Source organism: Mycteria americana, chromosome 6, assembly GCF_035582795.1.
Source record: "Mycteria americana isolate JAX WOST 10 ecotype Jacksonville Zoo and Gardens chromosome 6, USCA_MyAme_1.0, whole genome shotgun sequence".
Lineage (NCBI taxonomy): Eukaryota > Metazoa > Chordata > Aves > Ciconiiformes > Ciconiidae > Mycteria > Mycteria americana.
The window spans coordinates 68,225,982-68,245,509 of NC_134370.1; the positions used below are offsets into that span (position 1 = coordinate 68,225,982).

Sequence of the window (19,528 nt, forward strand, 5' to 3'; positions counted from 1 at the left end):
AGCCAGCTCTCTATGCATCCAGTCTATCCAGTGAGCTAAATGCTAGCTGCATTGAAGTTGAAAAGTCTGAGGCACTTAATGGCAAATGTGTTAAAGCAAAGAATAGGAAATACAGTTAGCAATGCGAATTTCTCATATAAATTCCTCCCTTCCTGTTCTGAATGTACCTTTCAAGGTCACGAGTCCATGTAACATTTTGCCAGCATGGGGTGCAGCATGTGTAAGGCACTTCTCCATGCCACCAATAAACTGCAATTAAGAAACACAAACAATTCCTCTGGAGAAGGATCATTTAACGGATGGGTAAGACAATGTGAGGCCTCTGAAAGGATCCCAGAAGGCAAACCCACTAACATCTGCTTTCCAACCACTTGCTGCAAGCAGGAAGGGAACCTTACACTCTTGAAAGAGTTTGGCAGCATTATACATTAGTATTTTGCATCGACTCTTAACAACTTTTATTTCTTCAAATCTCTTGCATAACAGGAAGGAATAGTGTAGAAAACCTAGAGTGAATGCAAGCAGCCAAGTGTTTCTCTGGCACTAGGCCAAGTAGAGGTGGCAACTGGAAGCTGTCCACAGCGCACAACGTGGCATGAGAAGGAAATTTTTCCATGGCTCTTGCTGCAGTTCAGAAGCTGCTGTACGATCCCTGGCTTTTTAGCCACATTAATGGCAATAAAAGATATATTTTTTAAAATTTACTAGCTGAACTGAAAAACAGAAAGTAATTTTTGACCTTTACATTTTCTAAGCATCTAATTTTGAGGAAATCTGAGGAAACCAGGTAATTTAACTTTCTTAAGGCAAATTGGGAAAAGAAATGCTTTAGACAGCACAGTCTGTTCCAAATTCTGAATTTGTCCTCCACACATCTTTCAGCCAAAACAACTTCTTCCCAGTGAATTTCCTGACTTTCTGTTTATACACTAGCACCAGTCATTTCATCTTAATTAACAACAGCCCTAATCCTTTTTTAACAGTATTTTCTGTCTTTTAGTGTCGATACAACATTCCGTCTCCCTTACTAAAATGCCCTCTTGTTTTTAAAGAAGTAGCCACAACGAGACTGTAGGGCCACTACTTCAGTCCAGCACATCTTCAAAGCCAGCCTCATTCAAGAGCATTATTGATTTAGGTCAAGGCAAAACTTCATGTAAGGTCCATGGAGTTTGGTCCTTCCAAACTTTTCAGTGTTGAGGCAATAATTAGAGCCTCTGGAGATCTATCCATTTCGTTAGACTTTGTCACAGTAGGAAAGTGTCAAGGCTTAAGAGGTCACTGTGTCTTCCTTCCCTCTCATGTCTCTGACCTGGGAAAGACATTACTAAAGGCATATGGCTCCACATGCTGGCTCCACACCAGTGTTCAGGAAGGGTGGGTGGCTGAGACCATTCGAGCTATTCATTTCCCTCTCTGCTTTTTGGAAGAGCAAGCCAGGATTATGCCTTTCTGACTGTTGTAGACTGTCTCAACATAGGCTTTTTGCATGGGGAAATTTTTTACCGGTGTATGCTTCCCTGTGGAAGGACAGTCCAAATCACCAGCACATTCTAAATTACCTAATTCTGGGGTTGTTCAAAAGTCCTGTACAAAGTGCCTTTCAGCGTGCTTTGATGCAGAAATTATTGGATGATGTTCTTCAGCTGTTACTATGAAGGAGCTTAGACTAGATGATCACACTGGTCTCTTCAGACATTAAAATAGATAGATCTATGAAAATAGAAAAGCTGATTGTGTATTTCTTAATGTTCCTCCCCAACCTGCTCCTCAAAGTCCCCAGAACTTTTCGTTCCCACCAGCCCTCCAATAACCGGATCAAATGAGTCAAAACCATTGACAGAAATAAGCAAGCTTCCCTCACCTTCTTTCAAGTGTTTATATAATTATCCTACACACTTAGGTATTGCAACAAGTAGCCAACAGTTTAAACTGCTCCTGAGGAAAATAGATGGCTGTCAGGAAATTAATCACTTTGGAAGACCACAGTTCCAGTAATGATAAAAATTCAGGGGAGGAATGGGAGGAGGTGGGCGGGAAGAGAAGTATGCGGTATGGGACTGGTTAAACAATCAGTAAAAAGATTTGTTCAGAATATGGAGTGCTTTTGGAGAAGGTCATTTTCCATCAACTCTGACACTCCTCAGCTCAGAAATTGACAGCACTCTGAGGAGCTCATTGAAAAGTGGAAAGCAGAAATACCATGGGTGAATGAAAGAACATTTACAGATCTACAGCTTGCTGATATCTCTTTGTTCCATAACAGCAGTGATAAGATGTAGGAAAAAGGGAGATTTTATCAATGGAGAGACTAGACTCAGTTATTAAGGAAACGGAGATACCATCTTAGCAGAGGATGCTGCAAGTGAAGCTGACGGAGAAGTGATGGGAGGGAAGGCATAAAATATATCTGTCAGACAGCAACCAGGCACAGGTCAGGTACACGGTGTGTAAGAATGACCACATGCCCAGAAAAGAGCTGTGAGAGGATTCGATCCTCCACCTTTCCGAGCTCTCTCAAACTTGAGACCTCACCATTCTTCACAGCTGGACGGTGCTAGTCTGTTCTTTCAGGAAGGATCTTCTGGCAAATCCCCAGAGCATCTCCCAGGTAGTTCTTTGAGTAACCCAGGATGAATTCTTGCACCCTCAAACCCACTATCTTCCCCCACATAATTGAGCAGTTAGCAGAGAAACAGCAGCTGAGCTCAGCCTTGCCCATGGCCTGTAGTCCTTCCACTCTGTTTACACCTTTCTGGGAAAATGGGCACACAAACAGGTTTCTGCAGGCTAGGAGAGGGGGTGAAGACACGCTGTGTCAGCTACTGTCCAAGAGCATATTCTCACCCTCCAGTACACATGAAGAACAGCTTTCACTGAGGAGCAGTTTACCTTGTAATTACCACAGGTTTAAGTCATGCACACTGGCAGGTACTGCAGAGTAGTGTGACATGCAGGAATTTATACCTTAGCTCACTCTGCAGTAATTCTTGAGACATCCCCTATCCTCAGTATGACACAACATTAACCTTTTGTGTATAATGCTCAGCTCATGCCTTAGGGATGTTATGTTTTGCAGTGATTTCGTGATACACAAAAGAATCGGAAGTGATAGAAGCCTGTTGTACAGAGCTACCTTTGAGGTGTCAAACACTTTGGATCCTCGCTGTCAAACCCAATAGAGCTAGAGCTATCTGTCTGTAGAGGACTCTTACAATCAGAATTACAAGGCTTTTAAATAATCCATTGTGAGCTCTGACTTTCAGTTAAGCAAAACCTCACCACTCACAGTTGAACTTGAATTCACAAGAAAGATCACCTGTTTATTCCCAAGACTGAGACAAATAGAGTCTATCTCAAGCACACAAACAGATTTGCCTGAAGTGTTTGTGTGTGCGTATGTGCGTGGGTGTGCATGCACACAAATTAGGTGGTATTGCTTGCATACGTAATTGAGGAGAGTGTTTATATTTTAGCAGGCTGCAAGATTGCAAGCTAGGTTTGTAATCATCAGCAAGACAGTCAGGTCCCTACCTGTCTGGTTTAAAATTGAGGAATGTCCGTATCAAGGCCATATTTGCTTGGGCATGAATTATGCCCACCTCCCTCTGAAGCCTACACAATCCTGAATTGGCTATGAATGCTGAACAGTAATGGACAGAAAAAGGAGGAAATCAAGTGGGAGCTGAGGGGCTCAGCATCTCGCAGGCATGGTAAGGAAATGTGGGCACACTAGTCCATCAGAATAGCTCAGGCCAGGGTGGTTTTTGCTGTCCAGGCTCCCTTTACTGCATGTGAGGGAATGAGGAATCTCCAAACAGCAATTCCAGCAGTCAGTTACAAGGCAAGGAGTTGCAAAAGGTAACAAATAGGATAATAGGGAAAAGTCTTAAATTCTTCCTTTTTTCAGGGTTCAGAAAACTTACTGAAGCCTGCAATGGGAAAGTAAATTCAACCTATCTCATGTTAAATACTCAAGGCTGTTTGTGGCTCTAGCTCTTAGTAATGAGGACCTCAAATCAGATCCTAAAAAGAAGCAAAAGGGAATAAAACATCGAAACGTGATCTTTTAAGTGAGGCTTATTCCATTTTAGGTATACTTCCCTGATTTTTATTTTCCTGACTATTTCACACATACACATACTGAATGAAGAGCAAAAATAGTCACACATGAGAAGAGGAGAGATGTCTATTTTGACAATGTCGACTTTGTTACAGTTCCATAGACTGACTTGGAGATATTGATTTCAGTCTATTTATACATCTGCCTCAAGTGTTTTCAACAAGGTAATTTGCCACGAGACATAAACTGAAGCAAATTAGGTTTCATTTTGAAGGTCCCATTGCTGTCTATAGATCTAACAAGAAAACCCATGTCATAAAAAGAGCCAAAATGATGGATTTGAGTAAATATATCTATATTTTTTAAACTTCAGTGGGTTATTATACATACATATGGGCATCATATGATAGTTCTTATGTCTAGAAGATTGCAGTTACAGGATAAGGCCATATGTCAGATTGTTTCAGATTTTAGCAGAACTGTTTAAATAGTTAACAGATACACGCTTAGTAGCTGGCTGGACTGAGGCTCATGGTTCCAAACCTGAGGTCATTTAAATCAAAGGTTGCAATCCAGAGGAACTGCCTGTGTTCTTAATTAAAACTACAGAGAAAAAGGGAGTAGGTGTAGTTAATTGATTTTTTTCCCAATGCTTTTATTTGACCAGTCCCTGCACTAGTATATAACATGATGTACATACCTGAGAGTGTTGGTAATATTGCAAGGACATCTCTTGTTGCATTTGAGGCCATAAAACCCTTCTGGACACATTCTTTCTTGGCAATAAATCCCTTTAAATCCAGGGTCACACATACATGCTCCATTTACATGATAACACTTTGCACCATTTTGGCAGTCACATCTTTGTGTGCACTGAAAGCCATATGTCCCAATAGGACACTCTTCTTGACACCTGCAATGAAATATGTAAGACAGGATCCAATTAAATGCTATAGTCTAGTCTGCTTAGGACTTTTACACGGGAATGTTTTTGTTAATGAATTAAGTACAAAATCATTGCTCATTTATTTAAGTAATATACTGTGAACTGATGATATCATTGGAGTGATGTGATATCTTGGGCATGTAAATTGCTGTTAACTGAAAGTGCATTAATCTCTGTCCAATTATATCCTGCAAAATTTGCATTAGTTAATATTACCTTAGTTAACAAAGTGCATTCTTGTTTCCTGAACCATGACAATTCCATTCATCAACCATAAGAAATTGATATAGACTAAGATACTTTATAAAAAAACCCAAACATCTGTTTGCTTTCTCTTTACTACAGAAGGACTGTGCACCTTCTTTAAAAGCATACGGTCCTCTTAGTGATAATGAGGATTGAAAGGGAATGTGGTCTATTAAGCAATATTGAGTAAATTGTTCTCCAGCAACGTATAGTTTTACTTTCCCTCTATGCTGTCATTGTACCAGCTTTATACCAACTAGGAGAATATATACTCCTCCTTTGTCTTTTGTGTGTGTTCTGAGTAACTAAAGCTCAAATTTGTTTTTCATCTCTTACTCCAGGGATGCTCAGTAGTGTAAAATCTCAAGACAAATCACTTTCATGCTCCTTAGTGTAGTATCTTCTCCAAAATTGCCAACATTTTTAATATTTGATACACATAAAAATGGAACCTGCAAACACTATACACAGATTGTTTTAAGTTGCACCGTCCACCGACTGTTTAAAATATTTCCCTACTGGATACATTATGAAATCTGCCAAAAAGTCTGTTTCATTGTCCTACACAAGCAGTTTAAGTGCACATAATATTTCTTACTTTGAAAAGCTCAGCTAAGGTCCTAAAGAAAGCAACTGATTCTGTGCTTGACATAATTCAGTGGTTTCAAAATTCTGCAATGAGTCAGTACTACAGTTTACATGATCCACCGTGAAATACAGATAGGCCTTTTCAGTTAATAAAAAAAGAAAAAGCAGCCCAGAAAAGCCCTTATCGCATGGATGCCAGATATTGGAAATTGCCTATCAGCATTAATTTAAGCCTGAGCATTGATTAAAGTGTATACTGTAAACTCAGTGGATAGAGGCAATTGTTAAATGTCTTTCTGCAGGTCATTTCACAGCTGGCAGGTGAGAGTTAATATAATGATCAGCAATAAAAGATTAATGTGTGATGCAAGCCAGGCAAAACTGCAATGAACACAGTCAGTATATAAGAAGAGCATTACTTTTGCAGCTTCAGATTATCACATTCTACTAAAAATGAACAAAGCAAAAGGCCTAGCTAGTGATTTAATTGCAGCAAGCATCAAAACAGTTACTAGTTACACAATCCAAGTTCAGGAGTTCATATGAGTCCCAAAGAGAGAGGAGCCTGTGACAAAAAGGAAGGGAAATTGCCCAGAGAATCACCAGCGGTACTGGCTGCTAGCCTTGCTGCTCTCAGGGTAGTTCAGCTGCGAAGGAAATAACCAGCAAAGAATGGGTAACATTAGGACTGAAAGACTTAAAGCAAATGAAATGCAACGAAGAACATATTAAGATGCCTTATGTCTCCATTGCTGTATACAGCTCTACTAGTTAGCAGGAGAGCACCGTACTCAACGAGATGAATACTTAGTCAATAGTGCACTATATCATTCTATATTTATAGAAGATGAAGCATTACCTAGCAGGGAGAAAAGCATCTGGAAATGAAATATTGACGACCTAATCCATTTACATAATTAGCCTTTTTCTACTAACAATTTAACCAACTTATTTATTTGGAGATCAAGCAGCTACTGCTAATGAATTTTATACAAAGAATACTAATAATGACTCCTCTAGAACATAAGAATAATCACAGCAGGAATTAGCTTTCTACTTAAACATCTTTCCTTTGCAACATATCAATCTAATGTGTCCATAGCACCATTAACAACCAGATACATTGTTCAATTAAATTACAAAATGAGCTGCTAAGCCCTAGTTATGTTTCTTGTTTAATTTACATTGCTTTCTGCCTATCTGGGGAGATTCGTATTATAATATCCACTGAACTTTAATATGTACTATAATTATTTGGGTTGGGATAGGATAATATGGCTGTCACCTGTAGAATTAATGGAAGCAATTTCACAAAATATTAAACATAAGACAGCCTGCTTAACAGATGAACTTAGTCCACACACCTATATTTTTTCCAGACAAATTTTTTTCATGGAATAATGCTGTGAAGTTTTTTAGGCTTTTCTGTTTGTTTGTTTTGAAACAGTGATCACATTTATGTAGCACAGACAAATATTAAAAGCCATCCAAAATGCACTAACCTGGAGACTGCCATTCTGTCGATAAAAGATACAGGTACAAACACAACAACAAGAGAACAAGTCTGCTCATATTGTTATAACAAATGTGGTATTTATTCTGGTAAGATTCAATCTTTAGGTTTAATGGCAATGTGGAAAGCAAAGCTAAAAGAGTATGTTCACTTTTCCTGTCAGCCACTGAATTCTTAGACGCCCCATCCTCAGCTTCTAACTGTGCTTCTGCTATTATTCCTTTCCAGTTTGCAAAACATACATTTACATGACATATCCAGTCATTTCAGCAGAGCACAAAGCTTCCTGGAGTTATTAATAGTGCTTGCCAATTTCCTAGATATTTAGTGCAGTGCCACTTCCTGGAAAACAGGTAGGGAACAAAGTGTGGCAATTACACTTACATAGACCTTTATGACCATTGCATCTCCACAAATATTTATCTAACAATATGTTATTATCTTCTGCACAAGACGATGAACTGTAGTATTATATACGACTTATTGACAATTTAAAAAGATGATAGTAGATGAAGTGTGTTTTCATTTTTATTGTTGTTATTCACAATATCTGTTCTTATTAAGAAAATTTTTTCAGTGCCTTGTAAAATTTTAAGGAAAACACTATTTTGTTGTGCAGCAGCATTCTCCTGCTATACTTGCAATTATACTGTAACATTGCAACAGTTGCATGAGATCCAGAAATTAAAATAGACTTTAAGCTATTGGTGCTGACTAATCTGTCCCATTGTCCATGCTGTATGAACACATAACCAAGCAAAGCAATTTAGACTTCTTAAAGACCTTGTGCCTGCTCCTGCCCTCGCTGAAATCAATGGGCAATCTACCATTAGCTAACTGTAGTTAACAGCAAGGTAAGGGTATGCGTGCCTGTTCAGAGCAAACCATTACAGGCAACGTGCTGTCCTAGCACAAGTGAGAGCCAGAACTCCAATTGAATATAATGGGCCTAAGGTTTCACCTCCCTTATTGAAGACTGATTAAAGGCTGATAGATAAACATGCTTTAACCTTCTGAGAACCCGTTTGAAAGGTGGGAATTTCTAGGCTAATGCAGTTTTTCCCTGCTGCTAGAAAAGCTTTCCGAACTGCCCGTTTACCTAACTTTCTCCTGTTCGCATTCGTCCTTCCACATGCCTGCATTTCTGCTCTTCTGCTTCTCCCCTCGGTGTCTATCTTTCACTTCCCTGCTCCAGGAGGGGGCTCCAGCCATTCCTAAGGGTTTTGCTTGGGTACAGGTCCACAATGTGACCTTCCCTTGGCTTCTTTTCCACCTCTTCCAACTGATCATGCCTTATTTTCTCCCTCCCTGCTTCTGTCTTCCCAAGCATCATCTCTCTTTGGAGCCCAAATCTCTCTCACTTTTCTCCAAGTACAGATCTGAAGAGCCCACACTCCGACGAGAGGAAATGGCCTCAAGTTGCGCCAGGGGAGGTTTAGACTGGATATTAGGAAATTTTATTTCACTGAAAGGGTTGTCAAGCATTGGAACAGGCTGCCCAGGGAAGTGGTTGAGTCGCCATCCCTGGAAGTATTTAAAAGATGTTTGGATGAGGTGCTTAGGGACATGGTCCAGTGCTGGTCTTGGTAGTGTTAGGTTTACGGTTGGACTTGATGATCTTAAAGGTCTTTTCCAACCTATATGAGTCTGTGATTCTGTGATTCCCTTTGCTCAAGGACAATTCTTGTGAACTCCTGTTAGGTCTGCCCTGTAGTGCTTCCTCTGCTCAGTCTCTCTCCAAGCCACCTTCTCCAGCCCCGCTCTAAGGGTGATCAGCAGCAAACCCCTCTGCTTTTGACAGCAGGCAGAACTAGGTCTTCTGCTTTCTGCTTGCCATCTCCTTTCCTCATCCCCAAGGGTCCTTCCCGTACTCTTATTGCTGGAGTGTGTAAGTGTTGCCGTTCGGCATCTCCATTACTGTTCTTTCCCTGTGCCACATGCTGGTAGCAGAGCCAGCTCTTCTGCTGCATGTCCTCCCTTGCGGCTGGGGGCTATATTGGCAGCTGAGCAAAGAAGCTGGCTCAGCTGCAGGCTGCTGGCTGGGAGCTCCCAACAGCTCTAACACTGTTGATTCACCTACAGCCAGAAATCAATCGAGGTCTGCAACAACCAAATGAGGAGACCTAGAGACAGAGGGCCTCTGTCAGCCTTCCTGAGCATGGCCAGCACTGGGGACAGCTTGGGATTGAAGTGTGGTCACCAATATAAGTGCGCAGGCTGCACAGTTGCTTCCTTTAGTGAAATTGTCTCCAAAAGGAGAGACAGAGAAAGCTTTGGTTAGCAACAGTAATTATATGGTACCCTATGGCTGAAATCACTGTCTCCAGATGGAGAATAGGGGAAGAGAGACACACTGATGTTTTTTCCACTAAATTAATTTGAAATAACTAGTATTTCCACCATATTCAAACAGATGCAAATTCTGACATAATCTCCAGAGCCCCCTCCAATTACCGCTGTCGATAAAATGGAAACAAGGAACTTCCACATTTAATGGGAAAGAGCATAGCCTTCTGAACCCCACCACAGTGTTGAAGGTCGGTCGGTTTGTGTGCTATAAAGACCTGCTGATTATACAATGAAGCAAGAAATGAGAAATTCCAATGAGCTTTGCTGCATAAAAGTGTAATTGTAGCATATGTCAGTATACTGATATTAGCTGCTTCTAGCTAATAAAAAAAGGGAAGGTATAGGAGAAAGAGCTTTAGCATAGCGTCCACTAGTGAGCTGTGCCCACGGTCTCTGGAAACCCTGGTGACACAGTCCAACCCCTAGTGAAAACTGCATATGAAAGCTTGCTAACTGCAGCTTCCCCACCACTGTTAGCCCTGCTGGCAGGGTTAGCTGGAGGGCTAAGCCAACACGTGTTACAATCCCACCTCGACTTTGCTGTGTAGTCGTTTTGCTGAATCCACGACACCTTTTTAAAGCAATATTATCACCTTCTGATCGATTTATGGGTGAAGGCTCTCGTTTATAAATTTTGAGGATTTATCACCTTTTGTTGGTGTCTGAGATGGATCAGTGCTGCAGCAGCACAGAGGGGCTGAAGGAAACATTAAACTGCTGCATTGCTTACTCTTGAGGATATTAATTTGTATAAATATAGTTCATTTACATATCTTGTAAACATGTAATGCTTTCTATTAAATTTATCACTGTAAATATCTAAATTAAATTTAATCCATTAAATTTTAAAAGTTATATTAAAAAATCTGTAAATGGAGAGCATTGCCAATAAAAAGTAATAACATTGCTGCATTTATAATGCTTGAACTGATTCAGAAGGATGAACCTAATTGGAGCAATAGAAACATAACACCATTTTTCAGAGAATAAGATTGTCCTAGAAGGGATATAAATATTGCCAATTCATGGTTACAACTAAAGGCTTTGGGGGTTCGATTTTTACCTGTCTCCTATATAGCCAGCTGTACAGATGCATTTTCCTGTCACGGGATCACAGTGTCCTCCGTTGTGGCATGGGCAGTCCTGGCTGCAGTTAATTCCAAATGTTCCAGGAGGACATGGCTGTGCACACACCAGTCCCTGGTAAGGTTGCAGAAAGAGCAATATTTCAGTCAACATTCATAATGCAATAAATTTCTATACGCAGCTTGGATTTTTATTGTCCTTCTTGCTAAAACTAGATCTAAATGTAGCGGCAATATTTTTTCTATTTAAGGTGGGCTAAAGACAGCCTCAAAATTCTGCTGCCAGAGTAAATGCCTGTCTATCCTATCTCCAGAAGAGATTTTTCTTGCCACTGTATAGTTACTGATAATTCTCTTCTTTGGATCTCCCCCGTAAACTGAAGCCGGAGTTGCAGGATATTCACTGCCCCTTGAATAGATGCAGGAAGGCTTGGGAGAGGTTAAAGGCAACCAGAGAAGGCTACAAAGCTGCATATGTGCTGGTGGGTTTTTTTGCGTAATAGAGAGTCAGAAAAGTTGTTGGACCTACCCTGGTAAGTGTCACAAAGTGAACATTTGGGAAGAGGGGGATTGTTGGAAAGACTGCACTGGAAGGATAAGTTCTGCGAGTTGTGATAGTCTGTGATGATCTCCCCTGTTCAGACAGCCCCACTTCATCCAGCCACGAAGAAGACCAAATCCAACTGCTGGAGAAGTCCTCTACTACTCTTCAGATCCTACCTACTTCATTCCCTCTACTCTCATTCTGCCCCCACACTCATCTCTTCAAGCAGCACAGAATGGCATCTGCCAGTGCTTTGTCTAAGCCATGGAGGAGGCACGATGGGAACAACAGACTGGGATAGTTGCAGAAAGCCACCGGTGATGACATAGAAGCAATTTGACTCTCCACATCAGAAGTGCAGCAGCCTTTTGGCCAGAAGAAGTGATTTTGCAGTGGAATATCTGCCTAATCCCTGAACACTGGGCTAGATTAATCACGCAACATCCTCCCAGCTCCTTATCTCCAATCTTGGAGCCATATCTCAGTCCCTGACCCGCCTCAACTCCACATCTCGGTGACTACCTCCTTCCCCCATTTTATGCTCCCAGCCCTCTGCTCTCCTGCCTCTTTATTCCAGTCTACCCCACATCCTTGTTGCAGACTGCCTTTTAGTCCTCTCCTTCATCTGGACCCAAAGCTCCATCTCTGAGTTGTTTCCTTCTTCCCCTCCCTGCTTAACCATCCCTGAAAGTGAAGAAAAGACAGACTGTTATTCTTGGTTGTGTACCCAGTACTGCTCATCAGGAAAAGCAATTGCTGGGCAAACCTTGTTCGAGCTGTTCAGCCCCAAGGCAGAGAATGCTTACCATGGGTTGTGTCTTTGGAGAATTTATCTGCCAAACTCAGGTGGTTTTCCCTGAAGTATCACATAATGTCCCCTGCCAAGTATCAGGGCCTCACAAGGATTTCCCTAGACTTTCTTAGAAGTTGTATGAATGGTTTTTTATGTGAGCAAATATAAAATCTGAGGCTGGCATCCACCTGAGTACCTTCAGCCAAAACAAGTCTGGCAGTGCTGTGATCTGAAGATGGGGTCCTATAATGGAATATGTTTGGCAATTGTAGCAAGTGGTGCTGCTGCCAGTGCCATGCACAGTGCACAGTGTTTGACAGAAATGGTGGTTTTCTGTCCCCATTATTATTTTGTTTTAATCTCTCAGAAGTCTTATTTCCCTAACCAAACCTCAGGGGCTCTGAGTTTTGAACAAGGCACATATTAGACAAAACATCAAATAGGAACATAATGGCTGCTTTCACTCCTTGGGGTTCTCGCTCAACAGTCTGGGAAGTTTAGCAATATCAACAGCCCCGAAGTGGAGAGGCTGTTCTTCAATGTAATCATAAAACAGATACTTCAGGCCTTTCCTAACCAGTGATAGGTGGCTCCTTGGCTGTACAATAGACAGGTTGGCCTCAGTTCAAGAACATTCAGATTACAGTGTTAAAAAAACGGTGTCTCTGGACTTGAGTAATACACAACACTATATATCAGAAAATGTAAGTATCCATTTATCTTGATAATAAATACTTTCTCTCTTCAAGACTCAAAAGGAACAGGATTTCTATCAACAAATGATGAGAAAGCAATACTCTGTGATGCATCCCCCCAGAGCCAAGAGAATCTTTAGGCATACTTTTTACATTAATATGTACTAAGGGAATCCAAAACATCTCTCTCTGGAGGATCAAATGTCAGACCAACGTTTTCTGCTGCTTATACATCTAATCAGTAAAGTTCACCCCATCAGCACCTTTTTTAAGGCCCTGATCTCATCAGTTTCTGCCTTTTACATTGTTTGCTATAGTATTACCATTTTGTAGTATAGAAAAGATTTTTTTTCTGCTCCATTTTCTCACACCCCCCCATGTTTAAAATCCACAACAGAAAGAAAAATAGACAAAACCACAAATTGTACTTGCTTCATAAAGCCCAGAGGCAATGAGAAAGAACTGATGAGCAGAATGTGTTGTATTAACATGGCACCATGATGCAGAGCCTTGGGAATGGGATCAGGGACCAAACAGGGTGTGTTGCCAGTGACAAATGTTCTGTCATGTAAGGAAAGATTGCTGCTTTCCTGAGCACAGAGATCTAGTCCTTCAAAAGAGTTTCTGAGAAGCATTGTAAATGATAAATTTAACTTCTCTCCCCACTTCCTGAGAGTGCTTGGCAAATTTAATACTGCAAATGAGAAAGATGTATAGAATTAAACCTGTAAATTGTTAATGAGACCCTAAAGCAGCCACCCACTAACTCCCACAGCCGCAAAGACACAGAAGTGGAAAAAGCCCAACATTGTAGTATGCTGGAAGCCACATTTTGTTTAGTTCAACAGTATGTGCTGTTAGCCATCACCCTCTTGGTGAAAACCCCAAGGGACAGTGAAACCTCACAGGACACAGTTTGTATAACTTGTTGTGCTTCTGGGAGAGTCTGCACTGGCCGGGAGGAAGCAGGAGGAAAGAAATATTACAAGTAATAAAAGAAGCAGGCTTTGAAGATGGCAGATCCAAGGAAGAACCTAAGAACCCTAGAATTTCCTCCTATTCAACTTATTGCCTCCCCTTGCATATCCCACAGGCAACCAAGCCCCTAAGGGAGCTGAGCTGCTGTTAATAAGCCTACCGTAGGAAAGGATAAAAGTCTCAGCTCATCCAGCAGCAATAAAATCCAAGTGGGTTTGCACTTGTATAAATCCAGGGAGAATTGTCTCCTTCCAACATGATGGTATATTCAATACATACGTGCAGTCTCGAGCCTCAAAATCAGCAAGTAAAATTCCTGATGTCAAAGAAAGACTATCCATGGTGTGAAATAAAATGAATGCTGTCTACCAATCCCATCTCACTTGCTCGTTTACAGCCCACTCATGTCTCACTTCCCAAACCATTCCAACCACCAAGAGTTAAAAATATAGCACGAAAAAGTATTTTTTTCTCTCTCTGTGTACTGAATTACCAGCTTTTCATTAAAACCCTGGAGAGACCCTTTATACTTAAAATCTCAACATTTACAGGCTGAGTGCTTTTACTTATAATTTCAGTTTCTTTCCCTAGAATACTTGATCTCTCTTCAATTTTCAGTTATGCTTGTTTCAAACATCAATTGTTAAGTCTAGGGTTTCTCTGGGGACAGAGCAGCCAACAAGACAGTTTTCAGGAAAGTCTCTCTGGGCAACTAAAAATGCAGAGAAGAATCTCCAAGCTATAAGGAACAGGGCAGAAGTGGGCCAGAATACGTGACCACAGATGTTGTGCAGCCCCAGCACTGTGGTTCTTCTTTAGGGTCTATGCTGCATCCTAAAAGACCTCTAAAAACTTCCGGCTCTATTCTGATATTCTTACATCTCTTTAGTGATTTTTTAACTTTGCAAAAAAAGAGAAAACTCCTGACAAAATACAGGTAAGGAAGAGTACAACAAAACAACTCTTAGCATGCAGAAGATAAGGGGAGGTGAAAAAAATGCCCTAAAAGTAATATTTTTATGTTAATCACTTTTTTGATCACTTCTTAGGGGTAGTGCCAGAATGGACTGAGAGGCCCTCAAAAATATTTGAATTGCTTCCTTTATGCTTTAGCTCCAGTAGTCTTTAGGAAAGAACCTTTTCTTTGTCTCCACTGAATGCCAGTTGAGGGTAAGGTGCCATACTCAAGTTTCTGAAAAGTTTTGCCTGCTTCGTCATTTGAAATGGAGTAACATCATCACCACCTTTGCCATGACTGGCCAAGTTAGAGACACTCTAACTCTCTGGCTAAAGAGAGATTTTCCGTACACAGCTTCCACCAAAAATTATGGGCAGCAATGTTCTTCTCCCATGTGGCTGCCTGATAGCCACCAGAATCTCATGGTTGGTACTTTTTAACTAAAAGCAGCTGTGTGATCAAATGGAGGCAGCATTTGCTGTACTAATCTAAAGGAACATAAACATCTCTCTCTCAGCCCTTAAATGTTTCAACAGGTATAAGGTCCACATCAGAAGCCATAGTTGTATGATGATCTTCAGGGTCTTCCACGTACTAAAATAAAAAGTCACAGTACTTGTATGCATCAAAATCCAGCAAGATTGCCAAGAGCCTAATTGTCAGATACAGGAAAAATGCCAGGAAATCTAGTACAGCTAAATGGTATGTAGACCTGTGAGACTTGGCAAACCCCAAGAGAGTTAATTATTACATTATTGATAAAGTTGAGGACTCGTAAAATGTTTGGCCTTGCTTTCTTGACACAAAGGATGAAAGGTTAGGGCAATTTGCTCTCTCCAGTGCAACCCCTGATGCAAGCAAATCTATTGCAATCAATGGGAATTATGCCTGAGTAAGGACAGGACACTGAACTGGTCTCTGTGTCCTATGTATAGTCCTGCTTTAATGACTGCCTGAGCCACTGAATTCCCCCTGGCTTCTCCCTCTCCCTCTCTCCTGAAGGGGAAACAGGACAGTGCTTTTGACAATGTTGAGCTGGACTTTGAGCATTCTGTCCCGTGTGAGGGCAGTGTCTAAGGGCGCAAGGAATATTCGAAGAACTGTAATTCAGAGACAATTTTTTTGCCTCTTTTCCCACACAGAAGTGTAATGAGTAGTCACTGCTTGGTTTACTGTTGTTTGTTTAACACTATGATGGTAGCTGCCAGTCATCGACTGGTGGCCTGTCCGTGTAAGTGCTGTGCATACATAACAAAGGTGGTCCCAGTTTCAGAATTGCTAGAGCCTCGTGACAAGAAATAGCAGATACACATCACAAGCACACAGGGAAGGCATCTGCTGAGACAGTGAAAATTTAACTTCCTATTCCAACCTCTCAGTGAGGGATGAGTATGAACAAGCCACGCACCATCCATCCAGGAGGACAGGAGCACTCTCCAGTGATGTGGTGGCAGACTCCCCCGTTCTGGCAAGGGCAGCGCAATTCACACTGAGCTCCATGACTGCCTGGGGGACAGCGCTCTTCACACCTTTGTGGAGAGAGAAGAAACAAAAACCAAAGAGATCATTTAAAAGAACTTACAGAAAATAGTAAATGAGGAAAATCCACAACACAGTTCATCATGGGAGTCCTTATGCAAATTATGAAACCTCAGTAAGCCTCAGCTGGCATTACCAATTAGCCAAGATTTCTTTTATTTCTTCTGGGGTTATTTATGTGCCATGGATCCAGTCCTGTAAGGCTGATGCATGCGTGTAATCTTTATGCACGTACCAAATTCCACCCATCTCAACAGGACAACTCATATCTGTTAAAATAGCCCAGGAAAGTAAGAGTTGCAGGATGAAGCCCTCAATGTGAATTATGTGACATGGCAATAAAAGAAGCTGCAAATAGAATAAAAGGATGGGATTAAAATGCTTGAAATTTCTCCAGTCACTACTAAATGTTAACATTTGCAGTGTATAATGGACTGGTAAGAGCTCAGCATCTTTTAAAGGCTATTTAAGGTTGTTGGGTCTCTCAGTACTCATGGGGGGCCAGCGTAAGGCTAGTCCCTGCAAAAACCAGAGTCTCCTGCATTTGCACATTGGTGCTTTTCAGTATTGCTTCTTTCTCTAATCCCAGGTTCTGAAACTACAGTAGGTTCTTCCCCTAAGTGACTATCCTCTGATGAGGATGTTCATACAACATATCGGTGGTTGGCCCTGCAAGTACTTACTGCTGAGAAATGACATACTAATGTCAGTGGGACCACTCCTAATAGTAAGCAGAGTCTTTAACAGTGAGTGCTTCCAGGACTGAGGTCACAAGTCTATGAGGAAATCAGGTACAAAATAAAATATTCAAAAGGCATATCACTTATGTATGAGGGTTAATATTATCTTTATTTTTTATCTTCCCCCTCATGCAGGTCAACAAATAATATTAGACAGCAAAAGTATTAAGTCACCTGTAATAGATCTCCAACCAAATTCAGTGACTAAATTCTCTTTTCCCCTTAAATAATTTTGAAAAACATAATTACTTCTGAAACTACTGAAAGATCTCTAATGAGAACTGATGTTACACTGTGGGCAATTTTAAACAAGGAACTATTGCTTGCTGCCCTAAAATTAATATGCAGATTTTGTGAATCCTACTGGTAAACTTTCAGTGTGGTGGATGGGGATTTAGCTACATGATTCTCGTTAAAGTTAATAGGAGTCACACCGCTAAATCCCTGCTCACTATGCTAAAAATTTACCCCCTAGATAGTAAGCTGATATAGTTAACAGTAATGCTTCCTCAGTTAGATTGAAAGTCAAATAAATTGGGGATGGTAAGTCCCATTTGATACTGCACTGGACTGCTAATGAGTTGAATGTCCAATTGCTCATAAAAACTCAACTGTAATTTGGATTGTATTCACATACTGAAATTAGGAACAGGTACAGTTGTTGTACAAGCTGGAAAATATAATGGATTTTTAAGTTCACTTTAGGACTAAATTTTATTTTATTATGCAGACAGGTATAATTAGCAGTGAAAGAGACTTCCTTTATTTAGTTTCTCTGAAATTTTGTTACCTGATTTCTACAAAGGAAAGTGTATAGTATAGCAGTTGGGTAAATTTTGCCAATTACTCATTGCATTAAAGGCGGTCAAAGCAAGGCTGTTAAATGATGCGGAGTAAAATACACCTATCATTGAACTTACAATACCCCCGTGTATCCGGGAGCACAGTGACATTCTCCCGTTTTATGGTCGCAGGTAGCTCCGTTGTGACATTGGCATTTAAACTGGCAGCCCTTGCCGTAGCTCCCGGGGTCACAGAGCTCTTCACAGCGCCATCCTCGGTACCCATCTGCGCAGACGCAGGCACCCGTGATGGGGTTGCAGAGAGCCTCATTCTGACACTGGCAGCGGTTGCTGCAGTGAGGTCCCCAGTGCTCGCTATCACAACCTGGAAAACATACAGTCATTTACCGAGATGATTAGGAAAGTGCATCGCAAGCATCTCATCTCAGCCTCTTATGCTCAGGTTGGCAAGCAGGCAGAGGCACTGTTAATACCAGGAACTTTCTGAAAGGCCCTCAAACTTTCTAAAACTACCCCCCTGATCCAGCAATCTACTTTAGCATGCAAGGAGACAACAGCACTAGTTATGTACCTAAATTTGAGGACTTAACACCCTTATTGGATCAGGACCTAAATCTTTTAATATCCTGTTTCTTAGTGCTCTTAGATAGCTGGAAGGAATGAATTTATAGTGGAATTAGATGCAGAGGATCTCATTCTGGCTGCAGTGTAGTTAATGGCAGGTAGTGTTGCCAAGCAAATTCTTTAGATTTAATAATGTCATCAAATATTGTTTCTTTGCACTGTTCCCATAAGATAATAAATACGATTATCCAGAGAAGGCTTTCTCCTATGGTGTTGCTTTTTTTGTTGTTTTTTTTGTTGTTTTTGTTTTTGTTTCGTTTTTTTCTGGAGTAAAGAGATGGTAGGGAAGAAAGTAACACTGGAGATGGGATTTCATGAGGCTGCTTAAACCAGGCTTAGGGATGAAGGTATGGAGTGTGTATGTCAGGTAATTTCTATGCTAGTAACAGTATGTACTAGCATTACAGAAGGGCCCCAAACCCTATGGCCATTGACACAGAGGGAAGGTTGCCTACAGAATGCATTAAAGCACAGTGAGAACCCTTCACATGACAATCCTGCCTGATCCCTTCTCCTTGTTTGTGGACCATATGCAGGATGAGAGAGGGAAGTCAGCATTACAGAAACAACTTGATCCTGATTTGCTATAGAAACAGCAATCACCCTGCAAAACACCTGTTTAAGATGTACGCATACTAAACAGAGAGCTCAAAGCAAACACCCAGAGGTTAAGGTTTCCTCAGTAAATGGTCAGCAGAAAAACAAGGATTTCTTCAGTAGTCCTACCCTGTGCTTAGTAGCTTTTCAATATAGCTATGTCAAGGGTGAAGAAAATCATCATTCTATTCAGAATAGAGTTGCTGGCAAAATCCCTGGTAAAGACACAGTTACAGATTATTTTCCAGGTACAGTTGGCTGTGCTCCCAGAGCTGGTTTCAGTTATACCAACTACTCTTCTGCTCGTGTAAAATCCACTGCCGTGCAGGAAACGAGTGTGTAATCCCAGCAACAGAGCTGTCTTCACAAACTCTTTCATTTGCAAACGTATCCCCAGGTGACACTTGCTGCTTCTGAGGCCCGGATCTCTGTTTCCAGACTTAGCAAGGTAAATGTAAAGCCCACTT

General features: G+C 41.1%; 1 protein-coding gene across 10 annotated transcripts in view; it reads right to left on the reverse strand.

Annotated features, from left to right (window-relative positions):
• The window catches only part of MEGF11 (multiple EGF like domains 11), a 293,459-nt gene that overhangs the window by 89,864 nt on the left and 184,067 nt on the right, over positions 1 to 19,528 (reverse strand). For all 10 annotated transcript variants that reach the window (XR_012776302.1, XR_012776303.1, XM_075506381.1 and 7 more), the window contains exons 7-10: positions 17,958 to 18,204; positions 16,167 to 16,287; positions 10,769 to 10,905; positions 4,764 to 4,976 (exon numbers count right to left, since the gene is read on the reverse strand). Coding sequence is in view for 8 of the 10 variants with exons in the window: in XM_075506381.1 (XP_075362496.1) it covers positions 4,764 to 4,976; positions 10,769 to 10,905; positions 16,167 to 16,287; positions 17,958 to 18,204 (718 nt within the window). In the remaining 2 variants the exon portion in view is untranslated. The remainder of the gene's footprint in view (positions 1 to 4,763; positions 4,977 to 10,768; positions 10,906 to 16,166; positions 16,288 to 17,957; positions 18,205 to 19,528) is intronic.